Source organism: Mangifera indica, unplaced genomic scaffold (genome assembly GCF_011075055.1).
Source record: "Mangifera indica cultivar Alphonso unplaced genomic scaffold, CATAS_Mindica_2.1 Un_0044, whole genome shotgun sequence".
Taxonomy (NCBI): Eukaryota; Viridiplantae; Streptophyta; class Magnoliopsida; order Sapindales; family Anacardiaceae; genus Mangifera; species Mangifera indica.
In genome coordinates, this window is record NW_025401136.1 from 111,402 (window position 1) to 125,813 (window position 14,412).

Genomic DNA, 14,412 nt, shown 5'->3' on the forward strand with positions numbered 1-14,412 from the left:
ATGCGTGTCATAACGGTGGAATGGGCTATGTGGCATTAACGTGTACTAATTTGTTTCTTGTAGGCCTGATAACTTATTGGAGATGGACCAAACATTTTAGCTCCGTTTCTTAGTCTACATAACATCATACGAGAAGGAAGTGCTAGTGGAAATAGGCAATATTATACCTATCTATATATTTTATATAATTTAAATATATAAATAATATATTATAATAAATTAAATATTATTTTTATATTTAATTTAAAATTATTTAATTATAAAATAATTTATTATTTATATACTTAAATTATATATTAAAATATTATCATATAGTAATATTGTTTTTGATATAATTAAGATATGTGACATAGTTGTATAAATAAAAAGTAAAAAATAAAAATAAATGATGAAAATTCCTATTTTTTTTTCATCAATCCTTGAAGCAGAGATAGTTACATGCCCTTAAATAAATAAATAAATTATATATATAAATAATAATATATTATTATATAATTAAATATTATCTTATTTTTAATTATTTAATTATTTAATTAAATAATTAAATATTATAATATTATTTTATTTTTAAATTTTAACTATTTAATTATATAATTAAATAATTAAATATTATAAATAATAACTATTTAATATATTATTATTTATATACAAAAATTTTACAAATAACACTATTATTACGTAAATAAATAAATAAAATCCCCAAGCCCAAAACTCTCCCCACTCCACTTCACGCCTAACAAAACCAATGAAACCCCAAGCAAACTTTCAAAACCTCAAAAAATCAAATCAAAATGCAAACATCTTCCATCTTTAACTCTCTCTCCTTTCTGCTTCTTCTTCTTCGGTTCTTTTCAGCTTTTGCCATCACTTCCCCACAAGACATCTCAGCTTTGAAAGCCTTCAAGGCCGCCATCAAGCCAACTTCAATCCCTCCATGGTCCTGCTTAGCCTCCTGGGACTTCTCCACGGATCCATGTGCTCTCCCCCGCCGCACCCACTTCATTTGCGGCATCACCTGCTCTCCCGATTCCACTCGTGTCACCCAACTCACTCTCGATCCCGCCGGCTACTCTGGCCAACTCACCCCACTTATTTCTCAGCTCACTCAACTCCTTATTCTTGACCTCGCTGACAACAATCTCTACGGTCCAATTCCATCTTCAATCTCCTCTCTTTCCAATCTTCAGACCTTAACTCTCCGATCCAACTCCTTCTCCGGTTCCGTTCCTGATTCCATAACCAAGCTCAAAACGCTTGACGCTTTAGACCTTTCACATAATTCTCTATCCGGGTTTCTCCCGAAAGGAACATATTTGATGTCGAGTTTGAGAAGACTCGATCTGAGTTACAACAAACTCACTGGTTCATTGCCAAAACTACCTTTCAATCTTCTGGAACTTGCTCTGAAGAACAATTCTTTATCCGGGGTTATCTCAAAATCATCCTTTGACGGTTTGTCTTTACTCGAAGTAGTTGAACTGAGTGAAAATTCATTCACCGGGACACTTCAATCTTGGTTCTTCCTTCTACCATCTATTCAACAGGTGAACTTGGCGAATAACAACTTGACAGGCTTGGAGATCTCGAAGCCTTTGAAAGGTAGCAGCGACTTAGTGGCGATTGATCTCGGGTTCAACAAAATCGAAGGGTACTTGCCTGTAAATTTGGCCGATTATCCGCTTTTGTCGTCTCTGTCAATGCGATACAACCGCTTACGCGGCAGCATCCCAATGCAATACAGTCAAAAGAAGTCCCTGAGGAGACTGTTCCTGGATGGGAATTTCTTGATCGGAAAACCGCCAACAGGGTTCTTCTCCGGTGAGATGGAAATATCCGGTAGCTTGGGGGATAATTGTCTCCAGGGATGTCCAGGTTCTTCTCAGCTGTGTAATCCTTCTCAGAAATCTTACTCTGTGTGTAAACAAGCTTATGGTGGAAAACTGAGGCCTTAGAGTCAGAATCTCAGTTAACATTAATTCTTGTGTTCCTAAAAAAAAAAAAGGAAAAATAATTTGTAAAGAAAGTTTTATCATAAGAAAATGAGACACAGGAAGTTGTAAAATTATGTATAATTCGATTAAGAGTGATTAAATTAGTCGTTTGATGATGCGATTCCTTCAACTCGAAGCTTTGTCGTATTTGGAAGCTGAATGGAAAATAGTATTCTCAAAAAACGACAGAGGAGAGCGCAAAGGGGTGTCGTTTTCTTTGTGTTAGATGAATGATTTGCCTTGGATTCTTCTAGGAGTAGGAACTGATTATGTCAGGGAAAGCTATTATCAGATTGACTTATTTCATTTGTATGAGCTATGATGAGAGCATGATGCTTAAAATGTTGCTGTAACCAGCCATATACATGCTGGGTTTAGTTCAGAAGTTGTTAATTTCAACAATTAACGAGATTTATATGAACAAGTTAAGATTTTAATTTTAAAAAGACATGGTAGTTTCAAAGAAAAAGACAGCGCAGGATCCTGTGCTGTCGGATTTGTCGGTACAAGTTTATGATTTTTCCTCTTCCTTCACTCACCATTTTAAGAGTACGTGCCACAAATTCCAAGTACTACTCCCTTGAAACGACAAACCAGGAAGCATAAATTCAAACCCCTGCTAATAGGGTTCGATTTCTGTTGGGTTTAAAAACTAGTTCTGTTATAATAAGAATAAAATTAGTTTTGTTTCGGTATATATTAAAATAATATTATTTTAATTATTTATTATTTAATTATAATATTAAATTAAATTTAAATTTAAATAATTTAGACGAGTTTCACTCAATTAAAATTGAGCCCTTTAATAAGAAGATCACGGAATGGTGATAACATCAAAGTTCGACCCCACTAAAAAATATCTCTTTTCAAAGTAGCTTATATATATATTTTTTTTAAATCCTTGTTTCCAATTTTTTAATTTTCGGTAAGTAAAGTACATTAAAAATCACGTCTCCAGAGAGGAAAACAACTTAAGCTCGCCAACTAAGAAAAACGGGGACAGCCAACCAAGGAGGTAAAAAATGTTTAAAAAAAAAGCAAAAGTATGACAAGAACCACCGCTTATAGAATGGGAAGCATCGGATCGAAAAGGAGGACTGTAGTGAGGAACCGAGTTTTCTCCTCCTGAATGGCAATCCTTGTTTACATTGCTTTGGGCATTTTCTCAATATGAACAGTTTTGGAGCTGAAGATGGAGGCAGTGGCACATGATAATGTAGCAGGAACATAAATAAATGCAGGCGGAGCTGTCCTCCACAACGAGCGGAAAATATTGATTTCAGAAGTCTAAGATACCCCACTAAAGAGCCCTCTGTATATCAGCTGTCGGCAAGTGGGTTTTGACTGTGCTCTGAAAACAAGTTAAGTCTCCAAATTGACACCTAAAATTGCACGTGATCTTGCCTAACCTAACCGACTTGTGTGCCCTAAACAGAAAAACAGAATAGGCTCGTTCACCATTAAATTATGGCGTAAATGGAAAAAAAAAATTGGCTTATATGGACAAAAAGTAAAATAAATTAAAAAAAAAAAGGTGGTTAGAGTAGCCCACTGGCTGATCTAAGCACGAAATGACTCTTAGTTAGATATGAAATGTTATATCAAAATTAGTCTAATATGACTTTGGATGACTCTTTATCATATCTAGATTTATACGAATTTTATTTGCATAAAGTTAGATAATTTAATATCCAATATAATTTTACTTTTTTCTACTATAATATGTGTTGTTAATGATATTTCTCCTAGTCAACTGATATATATAAGTCAAAGTTTTGTGAAAAATAGGTTATAAATGTAGTAATAAAGTTTAAATAATAGATTCATTACAATAATATGAAATAAATGTAAACAAAAAAATCAGTTACAAAATGATTTTTTAATATTGTTTGACTCATTGTTTGAAAACTTATATCTATACTGATAATATTAGTAAATCTAAAAGAATACTCTAACAAAATAAATACAAAGATTAGAGAGAAAGTTTCTATAGAAGAACTTGACTTCAAAAGAAAACCTTAAGGGTCATTTGGTTCTAATTTTTTAAGATTATCTTAGTAATCTATCTTTTATTCCCTTGTTTGGTTTGTCAGTAATAAAATATTACAGTAATCTTCTATTACCAATGCTGACATGACAAGTAATATAGGTGGTAATCTGATTACCACTTTCACCTTAGGTATTTAAAGATTATCAAGGTAATCTTAATTTTATTATAATTATATTATTATTTATTAATTTGTTGAGATAAAAATAAATTTATTTTTAATTAATATGATAAATAATATAAAAAATATTTAAAAATAATTATATTCAAGGGCATTTAAGTAAAATAATTTATTAGTAATTTTTTATTACATTTAACCAAATACAATAATTATTTATATCTATCAAATTTTATCAAACATAGTAATCATTTATACCCAGTAATCTTTTAAGTAATCTATCTTTAAAGTAATTTTTCTATTTTGATAATAAAATATTACCCAAACCAAACATCTCCTAAAAGGGATTGTTAGAGTTGAGAGTCTCGCTTATTCAATTAGGAAAAAGAGAATTAATTTTAACCTTGGATAAAATATTTAATATTTTAAGTATGAATAAGGTCTCTAATATCGATTTGAGTTTTTCTTATGTCCTCCATTTTTCCTTTAAATTTAAAAGATTTAAAAAATTGTTTATAATATTATCAATTACATTTCAAAATTGAAACTATTAAAATAGTAAGTTATCACTTTTCACCATGAACATATGGTATGAAAAGAGTGTCAACTAGTGAAATGTGTTCTATAATTAAAAAACATCTATACATGAGATACTATTTCTATAAACTGTCACTTCTCAAAGAGGGACCTTAAAGATTAAAAAATACTGTACAATAATTATTTTTTTATTTTTAAAATGTCAAAAAGACTTCGAAAACCTCTTTTATTATTTGCTTGACTTGATTAAGAAACAAGAAGATCTTTGTAATAAGGACTCTTTAGTTAGTAAAATCATTGCGTTATTTCACTTTTTCATAAAACTTGATTGGTCAAACATTTTCACTTTGAACTGATGTGGCTGTGAAAAAGGGAAAATGACTTACATTTGTTTCTCACCTTTTTTTATACTGACTTGTATTATAATATTGGTTTTTTGAAGAGACAACTGTTGAGCATTCATATTATTTAACAACAAATAAGATATAATTTAGGAGCATATAAATAAATTTATTATAAGCTAGAAGATAAGGCTGTTAGAAGACCAAAGCATCCTGAAAAGGATTGCTTTGAATTCCTACCTAAGCATGTAATTGGCCCAACTCAAATCTCATTGTGCCAAATTCCAGCTGCCAAGATGCTTCCTCTTTAACATTAAAGAATAAACACTATATTCAATGAACATCGTCTACATTGTTTATATATTTTTGATAATGGCTCTCACCTCTGATTGGCTCGAGATAAAGTTTAAACAAGCAAAATCCAGACATGATTTTTCTACCTTATAGCAACTTGCTTTAAGAAAACCCACCCCAACTACACAGGAAAGCAAAATCATTAGCAATGTTTGAAAAGGTCCTTAAAATCACGACCAATCTCACATCATCCCAGTTCAAAATTAATCTGCCATGTCTCTTTTTCTTTAAAACCGCTTGTTGCAATGATCTAGGAGAGCATAAACATTTCAAATCAGTTGCCAAATTAAACTTGAAAGTGAAGACCTCAATGCAGGCTGCAGACCGTAACTTGTTTATCTTTCTCTAATAGAAGGTAATTGCAGATGCAGATGGTAACTGACCAAAAGGAAATGAAAGAATTTGCAAGTGGCTTGCAGCATGAAGATCTGAGGAATCAAAAAAATGCTCAACGAAATATGAAATGTAAATAATTGATATCATATCATGGAAACTTTCAAAGGGAAGACAATATTTTGAACAAAAATTGGAAAGCTTCTGCACAGTGTATGAAAATTTTCACTACACAATGGTGAACCTATAATCTGCATTCAGTCATAAATGTACGAATATATACATGGACAGGTGATTCCTTAGAATTACATATTTTAGGAGAGATCAAACTGTATTCACCGTGTCTGCAAGGCAGCGGAGTATGCATCCCAAACCAGCTCTTTCTGTCAGCTTAGCATGTATTCGTAGGCATTGGTCACAAGTGGGCCGATCTCCTGTAGACAAACCCCTATAGAGGTACCTGTAAATCGTGCCAAGCTTCTGAAATTATTACAATCCTAAATCAATTTACAACATTGAACAACACAATAGTTAAGAGGTGTGCATGGTCCGGTTTGAAATAATTTGCAAACCAAATCAATAATAAAGTTTTTAATATCTCAAACCAAACCAATCTGGAAAATTCCAGTTTGGCACTAGTTTGGGCTTCTTAATGGACTTTTTGCAATTTTGTTAAATATGGTCCTAAATATAAAAAAATTGGTATTTTCAAACATTAATTTCAATATTCTAATAACAATGAAGTTTAAATCTACTTCAAATACATTGATTATAATTAAAAAAATATGTTAGAACTGGTTAGAGTAAGGGGTAACAATCGGAAGGTGTAAGTGCTCATTGCGAATAATTTCCCTTAAAGATAAATAAAAATCTTCACTCGTTGCTCTACTTTGCCTAAACCCACAACACTCAAGGTAAACAATTAACTTCCTCATTTCCTTTCTGATGAATCTCTGCTATGACCACTCATGGATTTTTCTCTTCTCCATCCAACAATCTCTCTATTTCCTTCTATATCTAAATTCACACAAACACTCTACATTCACCAACCACTAAAACTCCGTTGCTCAATTGTCGAAGAGTTCACCATTTCTCCATCAAAGCCCAGCCCCAATCTAAATGCCGATAGTTCAGCCACCATGGATGTTATTGTTAGAGGTGGAATCAATGGTCTTTGCATTGCTCAGGCTAGAGATTGTGTTGGTGGCAACATCACCACCCTTGTGAGTGACAAATATCTATGCGAAGAAAGGAGAGGCTAAGTTTTGAATTCAATTTATGGTTTGTGGGATGGCACATGAATAGATAAAATGAGAGAGGTTTTACAGTTTGCTGGTTTGGCCAAAATTCATGCTAAAATGGTCCAAACCGCAAACCATAAACTGGGGTTTGCAAGTAGACCAAACAGAATAGGATCGTTGGGTTTCCTAAGCCAGACCAAACCACAAGTTCAGAACTGTGGATTCCGATTTTTTGGTTTGGAACAAATTATGAACACCCCTAAATACAATCCAATAAAACCCGAAAAATTCTAGAAAGGTCCTCTATTGGGTATGTTATAGCAAGGGTCATTGTATACTTTTAATGTCTCTCTAAAATTGAAATACAAGATGAAGTGGACAGCCATATCCACCAGAATCCTAGCTCTATGAAGGATCATATATTTGTTTCTATAATAAAAGAATCAAAATCACACATGCTCCTAGTGATTCTTCCACTACCTGATTTTCTAGACTGCACCCAACTATATTGAAATCCTAACTCTTCACACCACCACAAACTAAGGTGCCAAAACAACCTAGCCAACTCTTCCCAAAAGCACACTACAATTAGGTCCAAATACAACAAAGAAATACAAGACAGAATCATACTTACCCCTGTGTTTGATTAACAAAGAATAGATTTTTGCATTGGCTTCTGGCAAAGAAATAATGCTAAAATTCCTTGGTCTGATTACAATATTTCACCAGCTCATACAAGAAGTAAAATTTCATATGAGGCACCCTTTTTTGGCAAACTCAAGATGATAATAGTAAATACCATGCAATGGAATAAATCTACAAAAGCACAAACGTGGCTACCACAACAATAGTAGCAATGTTATTTCATATACCCGTGACTTGATCATAGAACATAAAAGAATAAGATTCCCAGTAGCCAAGCCAAGCAAAGAAGAGTACAAAATAGAAGATACTACAGCCTGAATTAGCAACAAAAGTATTAGAGCAGCTATAGAAACTACATAGACAAAACAGAGAGACTAAACTTACAGCAAAAGCATAATTAAAAGAGTAAAAGAGATTAAACAAAATTAAGAAAGGAAAGGACCTACTTCATGAGAATATCATAGTACTCAGGATCCAAAGAAGAGAACATGCCATCCACATCTTTTATAGCCATAATTGCTCTATGAACCACTATCCAATTAGCTGACTGCAAAATCAAACCCCCAATTCAACCCAAGAATGAAAATCATAATTTAAAAAAAAAAAAATTGCACCAAAGGGAAACAAAGGAAATGTAGAGAACCTTGCACCGCTCGTCTTGAGTCTTGGGAGGTGAGCCTTCGAGGGCAGTTTTAAGTGCCTCTACCGGTTTAAATCTAATTTTGAAAATCCAATATTAGTGTTGGGTGGGGGGGTGGTGGATGTGGGGAGGGGGAACGTAGTATATCTTAAAAAGCCGATAGAGTAAAAAGGTTAAAAAGATGTACTGCTTCAATAAGCTTTCGATCTTGCGAGATTTATGTTCAATTCTCGTGATAATAGCCTCTGCATTGTCCGCTTCAACAAATGCCTCTGCTCCCGCCATCCTCTTTTTCTGTTTTCAAATCACACCATCTTAAACGGCGAATGATAAATACCACTACTAATAATAATTTGGCAGCTAGACAAATCCATCGACCACAAATTCCCCAATTAAATCATCAAAACATATCACAATACTTCTTAAAATCGAACACTTTATATACAACACAAATTTAACGAAGAAAAAAAATAGTTTAAGCACCGGAAGATACGCATACCTAAGATTGGACGATTTTGGGCTGCTTCTTGATCTCTTTGACAGAAAATGCGTAAGATTCAAAATTGGAATTTAATTTAGAGAGCTTAGCCAATTTGAAAATGTTTCAAGAATTGCCAGCGAAAGTAGGGCTTTTTGGAGATACGAAGTCAGAGTCTGTCTTTGTAAAATTAGCCACTTGCACAGTGAAGATAGAGGGGAAAAATACAGACCAACAAAACTTGAAATTAGACGACTAACCAAATTATAAACGAAAGTACAGTATGATACTGGAATATCCTATAACTTACAATTCCATACCGAGCAGCCTCCAATTTTATACTACTGAAGGGTATTTTAGTCTTTATAAGTAAGTTTGGGTTATTTCCCATATTAGTAGATAAGCCTGTACCTCCGAACAACGACCAGCGAAAAACCCTGCCGTTTGGTTTTGGAATAAACCCTAATCTTTTCTAACTCCTCAGACTAATTTCTTCGATCTCACTCCAACCTTGCGAAAATGGGCAAATCTAGTTCTAGGTAATTTTTCACAAATTTTTGTGGATTTTTAGAAAGCTTGTGGTTTCATTTGCCGCCAGATATTAGCATGCTTTTAATTTTTTATTTTTATATGAATGTTTGATGCAGAGCCGAATCATCAAGTAAAGCCGACCGTAAATTCGAGAAGAAAGTCGAGTTTTATGCCAGTAAATTTGAATTCTTCATCTTGTTTATTTGTAATGTAATGTGTGCTTTATTCTTGCATGATTGCGGCATATTTCCTTCTCTTGTTAGAAATTTACTGAAACTTATTTGATTTTAAATGAAACACTACGCATTGAGTGCTTTAATATTATATGTTAGTATACTGAAGTAAAAGCAGCCTTCTAATATTATGGCTTTCATTGAGTAAAGTTATCTTTTTGGTGTAGAGGTTAGAGATACTGTTGCTTCCTTGACTGCCAAAAAGGCTATTACGAAGGTGATTATCTTTCAAATTCTGTTTCTTTGTTTATCCTACTTTTTGTAATTACTTTGATCTCGTAATCTTGTGTTTGTTAAGGATTCACCACTCTTCTGATTGGGAAGTTCCAGTCGTTGCATCTGTATGGAAACTGAACGTTAAAGCTTTATGCCAACACAATAGCATGAAAATGCTTAACTTATGATGATGTAGAGAAGATACCATGTTGGGTTGTAAATCTAATTAAGCCCCCGATAATCTTAGTATTCTTTCTTTCTTTCTTTTTTTACTTTCTTTTTTTTTCAATTGCTGAATTTGTTACTTACTGAGGGAAATTCAGGGGGATGAATATAATATGTTTGCACTCTTTGAAGTCTGGAATTTGAAGCTTCTTGCAGCACCCCTTCATAACCAGTTTAATGGTGGTTAGCTTTGGCATTATGTTGATTTGTAGAATTATTCTGTCATGTAAACATCATGGTTGTTTATGTATATTTTTATCTTTGAACGATGTAGCATGCTTTTCTATATGACTAATTTCGTATATTTTGCTCTATCGAAAGACTTCTGCTTCACATCATTACCTCCATGACTACCAGTAGTTTGCTAAAAAAATATGTTGTGTTTAAACAGAAGAAGAAGCTTAGAAGCCGACAGAAGAAATTGAAAGCTTATGACCTCTCCACTCTCTCAGAGTTCCTTCCTGAACTGAAATCTTCTCAGCAACCAGCTGCCACAGCTGATCTCAAGCTGAATTGCAAGTCTAGGCAAAAGATAATGTGTGTGCTTCAATTCATGCTTTATAATGTTGTTATTTGGTTTTACTTTACTACTGCACATGCATCTTTTTATCGTGACTTTGATTAATGTACATTGGATCAGATTGAAGGAACAGAAACAGTTGAGTACGGTTCTAAACCATCCCGCTTTCCAGGTGGATCCACTGGCTGCCATTCATCAACACTTGGAGAGCACACAACCCGTTTCAGAAGAAAAACCAAAGAAAAAGACAAATAAAACTGCGAGGAAGAAGAAAAAGGGGGATAGGTCAAAGACTTCGTCTGGACCTAAATCTATGGATTTCTGACTTTGAGGTGTGGACTTTCATGAGCCAAACTCCTTCGTATTTGGTTGTGAAAAGGTTGTAGTGATCAATTTTTGTATATTATTGACCTTATATGTCAGACTTATCAAAACTAGTATCATGATTTGCTCAATTCTAGAGAAGCTTTCAGTTGTCAATCGGTATCTCTATCCTGCTGGACTGACAGTGAAGAAGAATATATGAATGCAATTTCTTTTTGCAGCCCCACAATATTTTCAACCCATTGCATTTTATGTAAGCTGGTTCCCTAATCTTTTGCATCAAATTTGACCGAGTCAAATGCTCCGAAACTAGAAACTTCAAGATCTTAGTTTGAACTCCACAATTCTAAATACAGAAAGTCTGGAGAAATTGTAATTCCAGGAACATGGTCATTGTTTTTTAAGCTGGGATTGTCAACGATTAAAATGATATCACTTGCTTATGTTTTCAGAAAACTTGTAAAATTTAGGCTTTTTTCTATTTTCTCAACCAACTTAGGTAGTTCACTCACTGTGTGCAAAGATTGAAATGACATAACTATTGTTAAATATGGGTCCTGGCAGTGGCAACAATGGGAGAGAACAATAGAAAAGACCATGTACACATGTACAGATAACATGCCAGCCTTCCAGTCCTATGTCAGATCTCATATAAGGTCCTCCTCTGCATCAATTTTGTCATTGAGTAGCATTATTCTTAATCAGATACAATTACATCTTTAAAATCTTAGATGAGTGCATTTTTGTATGCTGGTTGTTAAAAATCTTAATATAGATTATTCTGTAATCTCTGCTTAATCAACTAATCTAGTTTGCACAAAGGGCTGCTTCTGTTTTACAAGCTTGGTTGATCAACACAGGGATCGGCAATTGCCTTAGAACTTCATTTGTGCCAGATTTCCAGAGTTCATAAACCGTGAAATTTATTAAGGATTCATTATACATTAAGGCCTTATTTAAGTGGTTGAATTCTCGGCTATCCTTATGCCCTTCTGCTTTGTTGGGGAAACCAGGATTGAGTTTATTTTTTTGCCTTCACTGAGATATTGTTAGAAGGCCTATGAAGTGGTACATTAAGGCGTTATTTAAGTGCTACAATTTGAAGCCATCCTTACGAATCCCCTTCTTTGTTGTAGAAACTAGAAATAAGCTATCAATTTGCCTTCACTGAGACACTAGTGGATGGCCACGTAAGTCGTAGATTTTGAACATCCTCATCAATCCCTTCATTTTCGTAGAGAAACTTGGATTGAGCTGTTATGCATCCCTTACTGTGATATTGTTGCATAGCCAATCGAGTCCCTCATAAAGTCCTTGGCCGGAGGTTGCGGAAGTACTCTGGATATACCTTTACAAGATAACAGAAAAACAGCCATCACCCAATCTATTTTTGGTATTGTCTGACAATTGGAAGTTTGTAGAAGGAAAAGTTTACCAGCGACGTTGACCAAGAGAATAAAGCCCAAGTTTATCAGCAACCTCAGAAGCAGGCATAGCATCTGGAAAATCTTGCTTGTTGGCAAAGACAACAACTGATGCATTGCTTAGCTCATTCTGCAAAATGGGAACAAATTGCATGTCTTTCTGTTTAAATAAAATTACAAAAAATACATAACAGCCTGTTCATGTATTGACAAATGAAAAGTTGATTTTTACAATACTGAGTACTGACATCATCCAGAATCCGATGGAGCTCATTGCGGGCTTCTGAGATTCTTTCTCTATCATGACTATCCACTACAAAGATAAGTCCTTGAATGTTCTGAAAGTAATGTCTCCATAGCGACCGAATCTGTTGAATAAATTGGAAGAAGATGTACCTCCATTAGCTATGATATTACTTACCTCATTCACTAGTTATCAAACTACAAGGTATTTTCTTTCCCACAAAGGAAATGCAACCACAAGTACATTGCAATCAGTAGAATAATATAAACCAAAGTGTTCAGCCTGTTTTAAGAGGAAATCAAACAATTTTGACAAAACTAACCTTTTGAAGATCTTAAACATTAAATATCGGCATTTTTCTTTTTTATTTCTTAACTTTTCTGTGGCTTGTACATTTCTTTCAAACTTCAGATTACCTATAGTCCAAATACTATTGAAATCTGGTTAACTACTGGATCAAAAGTTTATATCTATATAATGAAGCAAAAGATGAAATTAGCATAGTACCTGACTTTGGCCTCCTACATCCCAGACAGAGAAGCATATGTTTTTGTATTCTACCGTTTCTACATTAAAACCTGGCACAGAAGCATTGAACCAGATTAGATGGGACGGTTCAAAACTAACGAATTTTTAAGGAAATCTTTCTCGGGAGAACATCTTAAAATCACAATTTCTTGAATATGCGGAGCCTATATTCACAATGAGTTAATAGCACACGAAATTGTTCTCTCTTCGACCATTATTTGTTGTTTATTTATGATATTTAGTTGTTTTCTATCCCTGCAACAAAGTTTGAGTCTTAATCTTCAACTATTAATGTCATGGAATACTAAAGATGGTAATTTCGATTTGAATATAGAACCTCCGACCCTCTTAGACTCTAACAGAAAAGGGAAGGAGACGGAGATGAAAAAAATCTTAACAATCGGGGACGGGGATACATGTGTCCTATCTCCGCCTTGCCCCGCCTCCATCCCCATCCCCATCCCCGCCTCCATCCCCATCCCCATCCCCATCCCCATCCCCGTTCTCACCCCCATCTCCATCTTCATCCCTTTATATTAATATTTTCACTTAAATACTAACATATGTTTATAGTTTTAAATTATTTACGTCTTTCAAATTTATTTATATTTTTGTTAGGGATATTGAGGTGATTAATATATGATATTTTTTACTTTGAAATAATAGGTTGATTTTAATTTTAATTAATATATTTATTTTGTGTTTAGATGATAACAGAAGGAGATTTTTCTCTGTAGGTATGGGGAAGAGATTTTTCCCCACAAGAATGGAAAGAGAATTTTTCTTCGCAAGAAGGGGACAAGAAATTCTTGTCATCCACATAACGGGGAATGGACAAGGGATAGAGCGTGATATTTCTTGCGGGGACGAAGATATCAATCCCCTCCCCATCCCTCCCTATTGTTATCCCTATGGAATACCCTTAGTTTTCTTATGGGAATGAGCCGAAAATAAGGATTGATATTCTCTATGAGGATAGGAACAAGGATATCAATCCCCTCCCTGCCCCTCCCCATTGTCATCCCCATGGAATACCCTTAAAGTTTTCCAACATGAGCATCTTAGATACCAAACAAAGAGATAAATGAAAAACTAACAAAAGAGAAGCCAAAGAAATTATTAAAATCAAGAGTCTATAGGCATATACCGACTGTTGGTACAGTTGCAACAATTTCTCCCAGCTTCAACTTGTATAGAATGGTTGTCTTCCCAGAAGCATCAAGACCCACCATCAGAATTCTTATTTTACTCTGGTGAAAGAACCTTTTTGCAAGTCGAGATATATGTTTACCCATACCACAATTACTCCAGTCAATAAACAAGAAGAAAGATATCAAGTGATGAACAACTTTATTCACGAAGAAACATCAAATTTTATGTTTCCTGTAGAACATTCTATCCAGGGTTATAAGGATATAATGAAAGAAATATCTTAAGTTCCA

At 34.1% G+C, this 14,412-nt stretch overlaps 4 protein-coding genes across 6 annotated transcripts; 2 read left to right on the forward strand and 2 right to left on the reverse strand.

Moving 5' to 3' along the window:
- Positions 1–736: 736 nt before the first annotated feature.
- Positions 737–2,121, forward strand: LOC123206639 (probable LRR receptor-like serine/threonine-protein kinase IRK). The gene has a single exon (XM_044623831.1). The coding sequence runs from the start codon at positions 792–794 to the stop codon at positions 1,950–1,952; it is 1,161 nt and encodes a 386-aa protein (XP_044479766.1). The 5' UTR covers positions 737–791; the 3' UTR covers positions 1,953–2,121.
- A 3,267-nt stretch (positions 2,122–5,388) lies between these two features.
- Positions 5,389–9,015, reverse strand: LOC123206646 (actin-related protein 2/3 complex subunit 5A). Of its 3 annotated transcripts, none has more exons than XM_044623841.1 (6): positions 8,747–9,014; positions 8,435–8,541; positions 8,251–8,323; positions 8,054–8,154; positions 6,061–6,181; positions 5,389–5,638 (listed from the first exon to the last, which is right to left on the reverse strand). In XM_044623841.1, the coding sequence occupies exons 2-6, from the start codon at positions 8,530–8,532 to the stop codon at positions 5,576–5,578; spliced, it is 456 nt and encodes a 151-aa protein (XP_044479776.1). In that variant the 5' UTR covers positions 8,533–8,541; positions 8,747–9,014; the 3' UTR covers positions 5,389–5,575. The 3 variants fall into 3 exon arrangements, with proteins under 3 accessions (XP_044479776.1, XP_044479775.1, XP_044479777.1); XM_044623840.1 differs by lacking the exon at positions 5,389–5,638 and adding an exon at positions 5,651–5,816 and having other exon boundaries at positions 8,747–9,015; XM_044623842.1 differs by lacking the exon at positions 5,389–5,638 and having other exon boundaries at positions 5,883–6,181; positions 8,747–9,009.
- A 97-nt stretch (positions 9,016–9,112) lies between these two features.
- LOC123206647 lies at positions 9,113–11,000 on the forward strand. Its single transcript, XM_044623843.1, has 5 exons — positions 9,113–9,264; positions 9,373–9,431; positions 9,657–9,706; positions 10,322–10,467; positions 10,571–11,000. Exons 1-5 carry the CDS (start codon positions 9,245–9,247, stop codon positions 10,773–10,775), a joined length of 480 nt encoding a protein of 159 aa, XP_044479778.1. The 5' UTR covers positions 9,113–9,244; the 3' UTR covers positions 10,776–11,000.
- A 729-nt stretch (positions 11,001–11,729) lies between these two features.
- Positions 11,730–14,369, reverse strand: LOC123206645 (ADP-ribosylation factor 1-like). The gene is made up of 5 exons (XM_044623839.1): positions 14,118–14,369; positions 12,950–13,020; positions 12,447–12,566; positions 12,210–12,328; positions 11,730–12,122 (listed from the first exon to the last, which is right to left on the reverse strand). The coding sequence occupies exons 1-5, from the start codon at positions 14,263–14,265 to the stop codon at positions 12,032–12,034; spliced, it is 549 nt and encodes a 182-aa protein (XP_044479774.1). The 5' UTR covers positions 14,266–14,369; the 3' UTR covers positions 11,730–12,031.
- Positions 14,370–14,412: the final 43 nt, after the last annotated feature.

Excerpts from the sequence above, each read along its gene's own strand:
- LOC123206639 (XM_044623831.1), top strand. The coding sequence starts at position 792 with ATGCAAACATCTTCCATCTTTAACTCTCTCTCCTTTCTGCTTCTTCTT.
- LOC123206646 (XM_044623840.1), bottom strand. The coding sequence starts at position 8,532 with ATGGCGGGAGCAGAGGCATTTGTTGAAGCGGACAATGCAGAGGCTATT. Across the intron at positions 8,324-8,434 it reads ATCGAAAGCTTATTGAAGCA|ATTTAAACCGGTAGAGGCAC; the intron begins GTACATCTTTTT and ends TTTCAAAATTAG. Across the intron at positions 8,155-8,250 it reads CTCAAGACGAGCGGTGCAAG|TCAGCTAATTGGATAGTGGT; the intron begins GTTCTCTACATT and ends TTGATTTTGCAG.
- LOC123206647 (XM_044623843.1), top strand. The coding sequence starts at position 9,245 with ATGGGCAAATCTAGTTCTAG. Across the intron at positions 9,707-10,321 it reads CCAAAAAGGCTATTACGAAG|AAGAAGAAGCTTAGAAGCCG; the intron begins GTGATTATCTTT and ends GTGTTTAAACAG. Across the intron at positions 10,468-10,570 it reads AAGTCTAGGCAAAAGATAAT|ATTGAAGGAACAGAAACAGT; the intron begins GTGTGTGCTTCA and ends ACATTGGATCAG.
- LOC123206645 (XM_044623839.1), bottom strand. The coding sequence starts at position 14,265 with ATGGGTAAACATATATCTCGACTTGCAAAAAGGTTCTTTCACCAGAGT. Across the intron at positions 12,567-12,949 it reads ATGTAGGAGGCCAAAGTCAG|ATTCGGTCGCTATGGAGACA; the intron begins GTACTATGCTAA and ends TTTATTCAACAG. Across the intron at positions 12,329-12,446 it reads TCCATCGGATTCTGGATGAT|AATGAGCTAAGCAATGCATC; the intron begins GTCAGTACTCAG and ends CCCATTTTGCAG.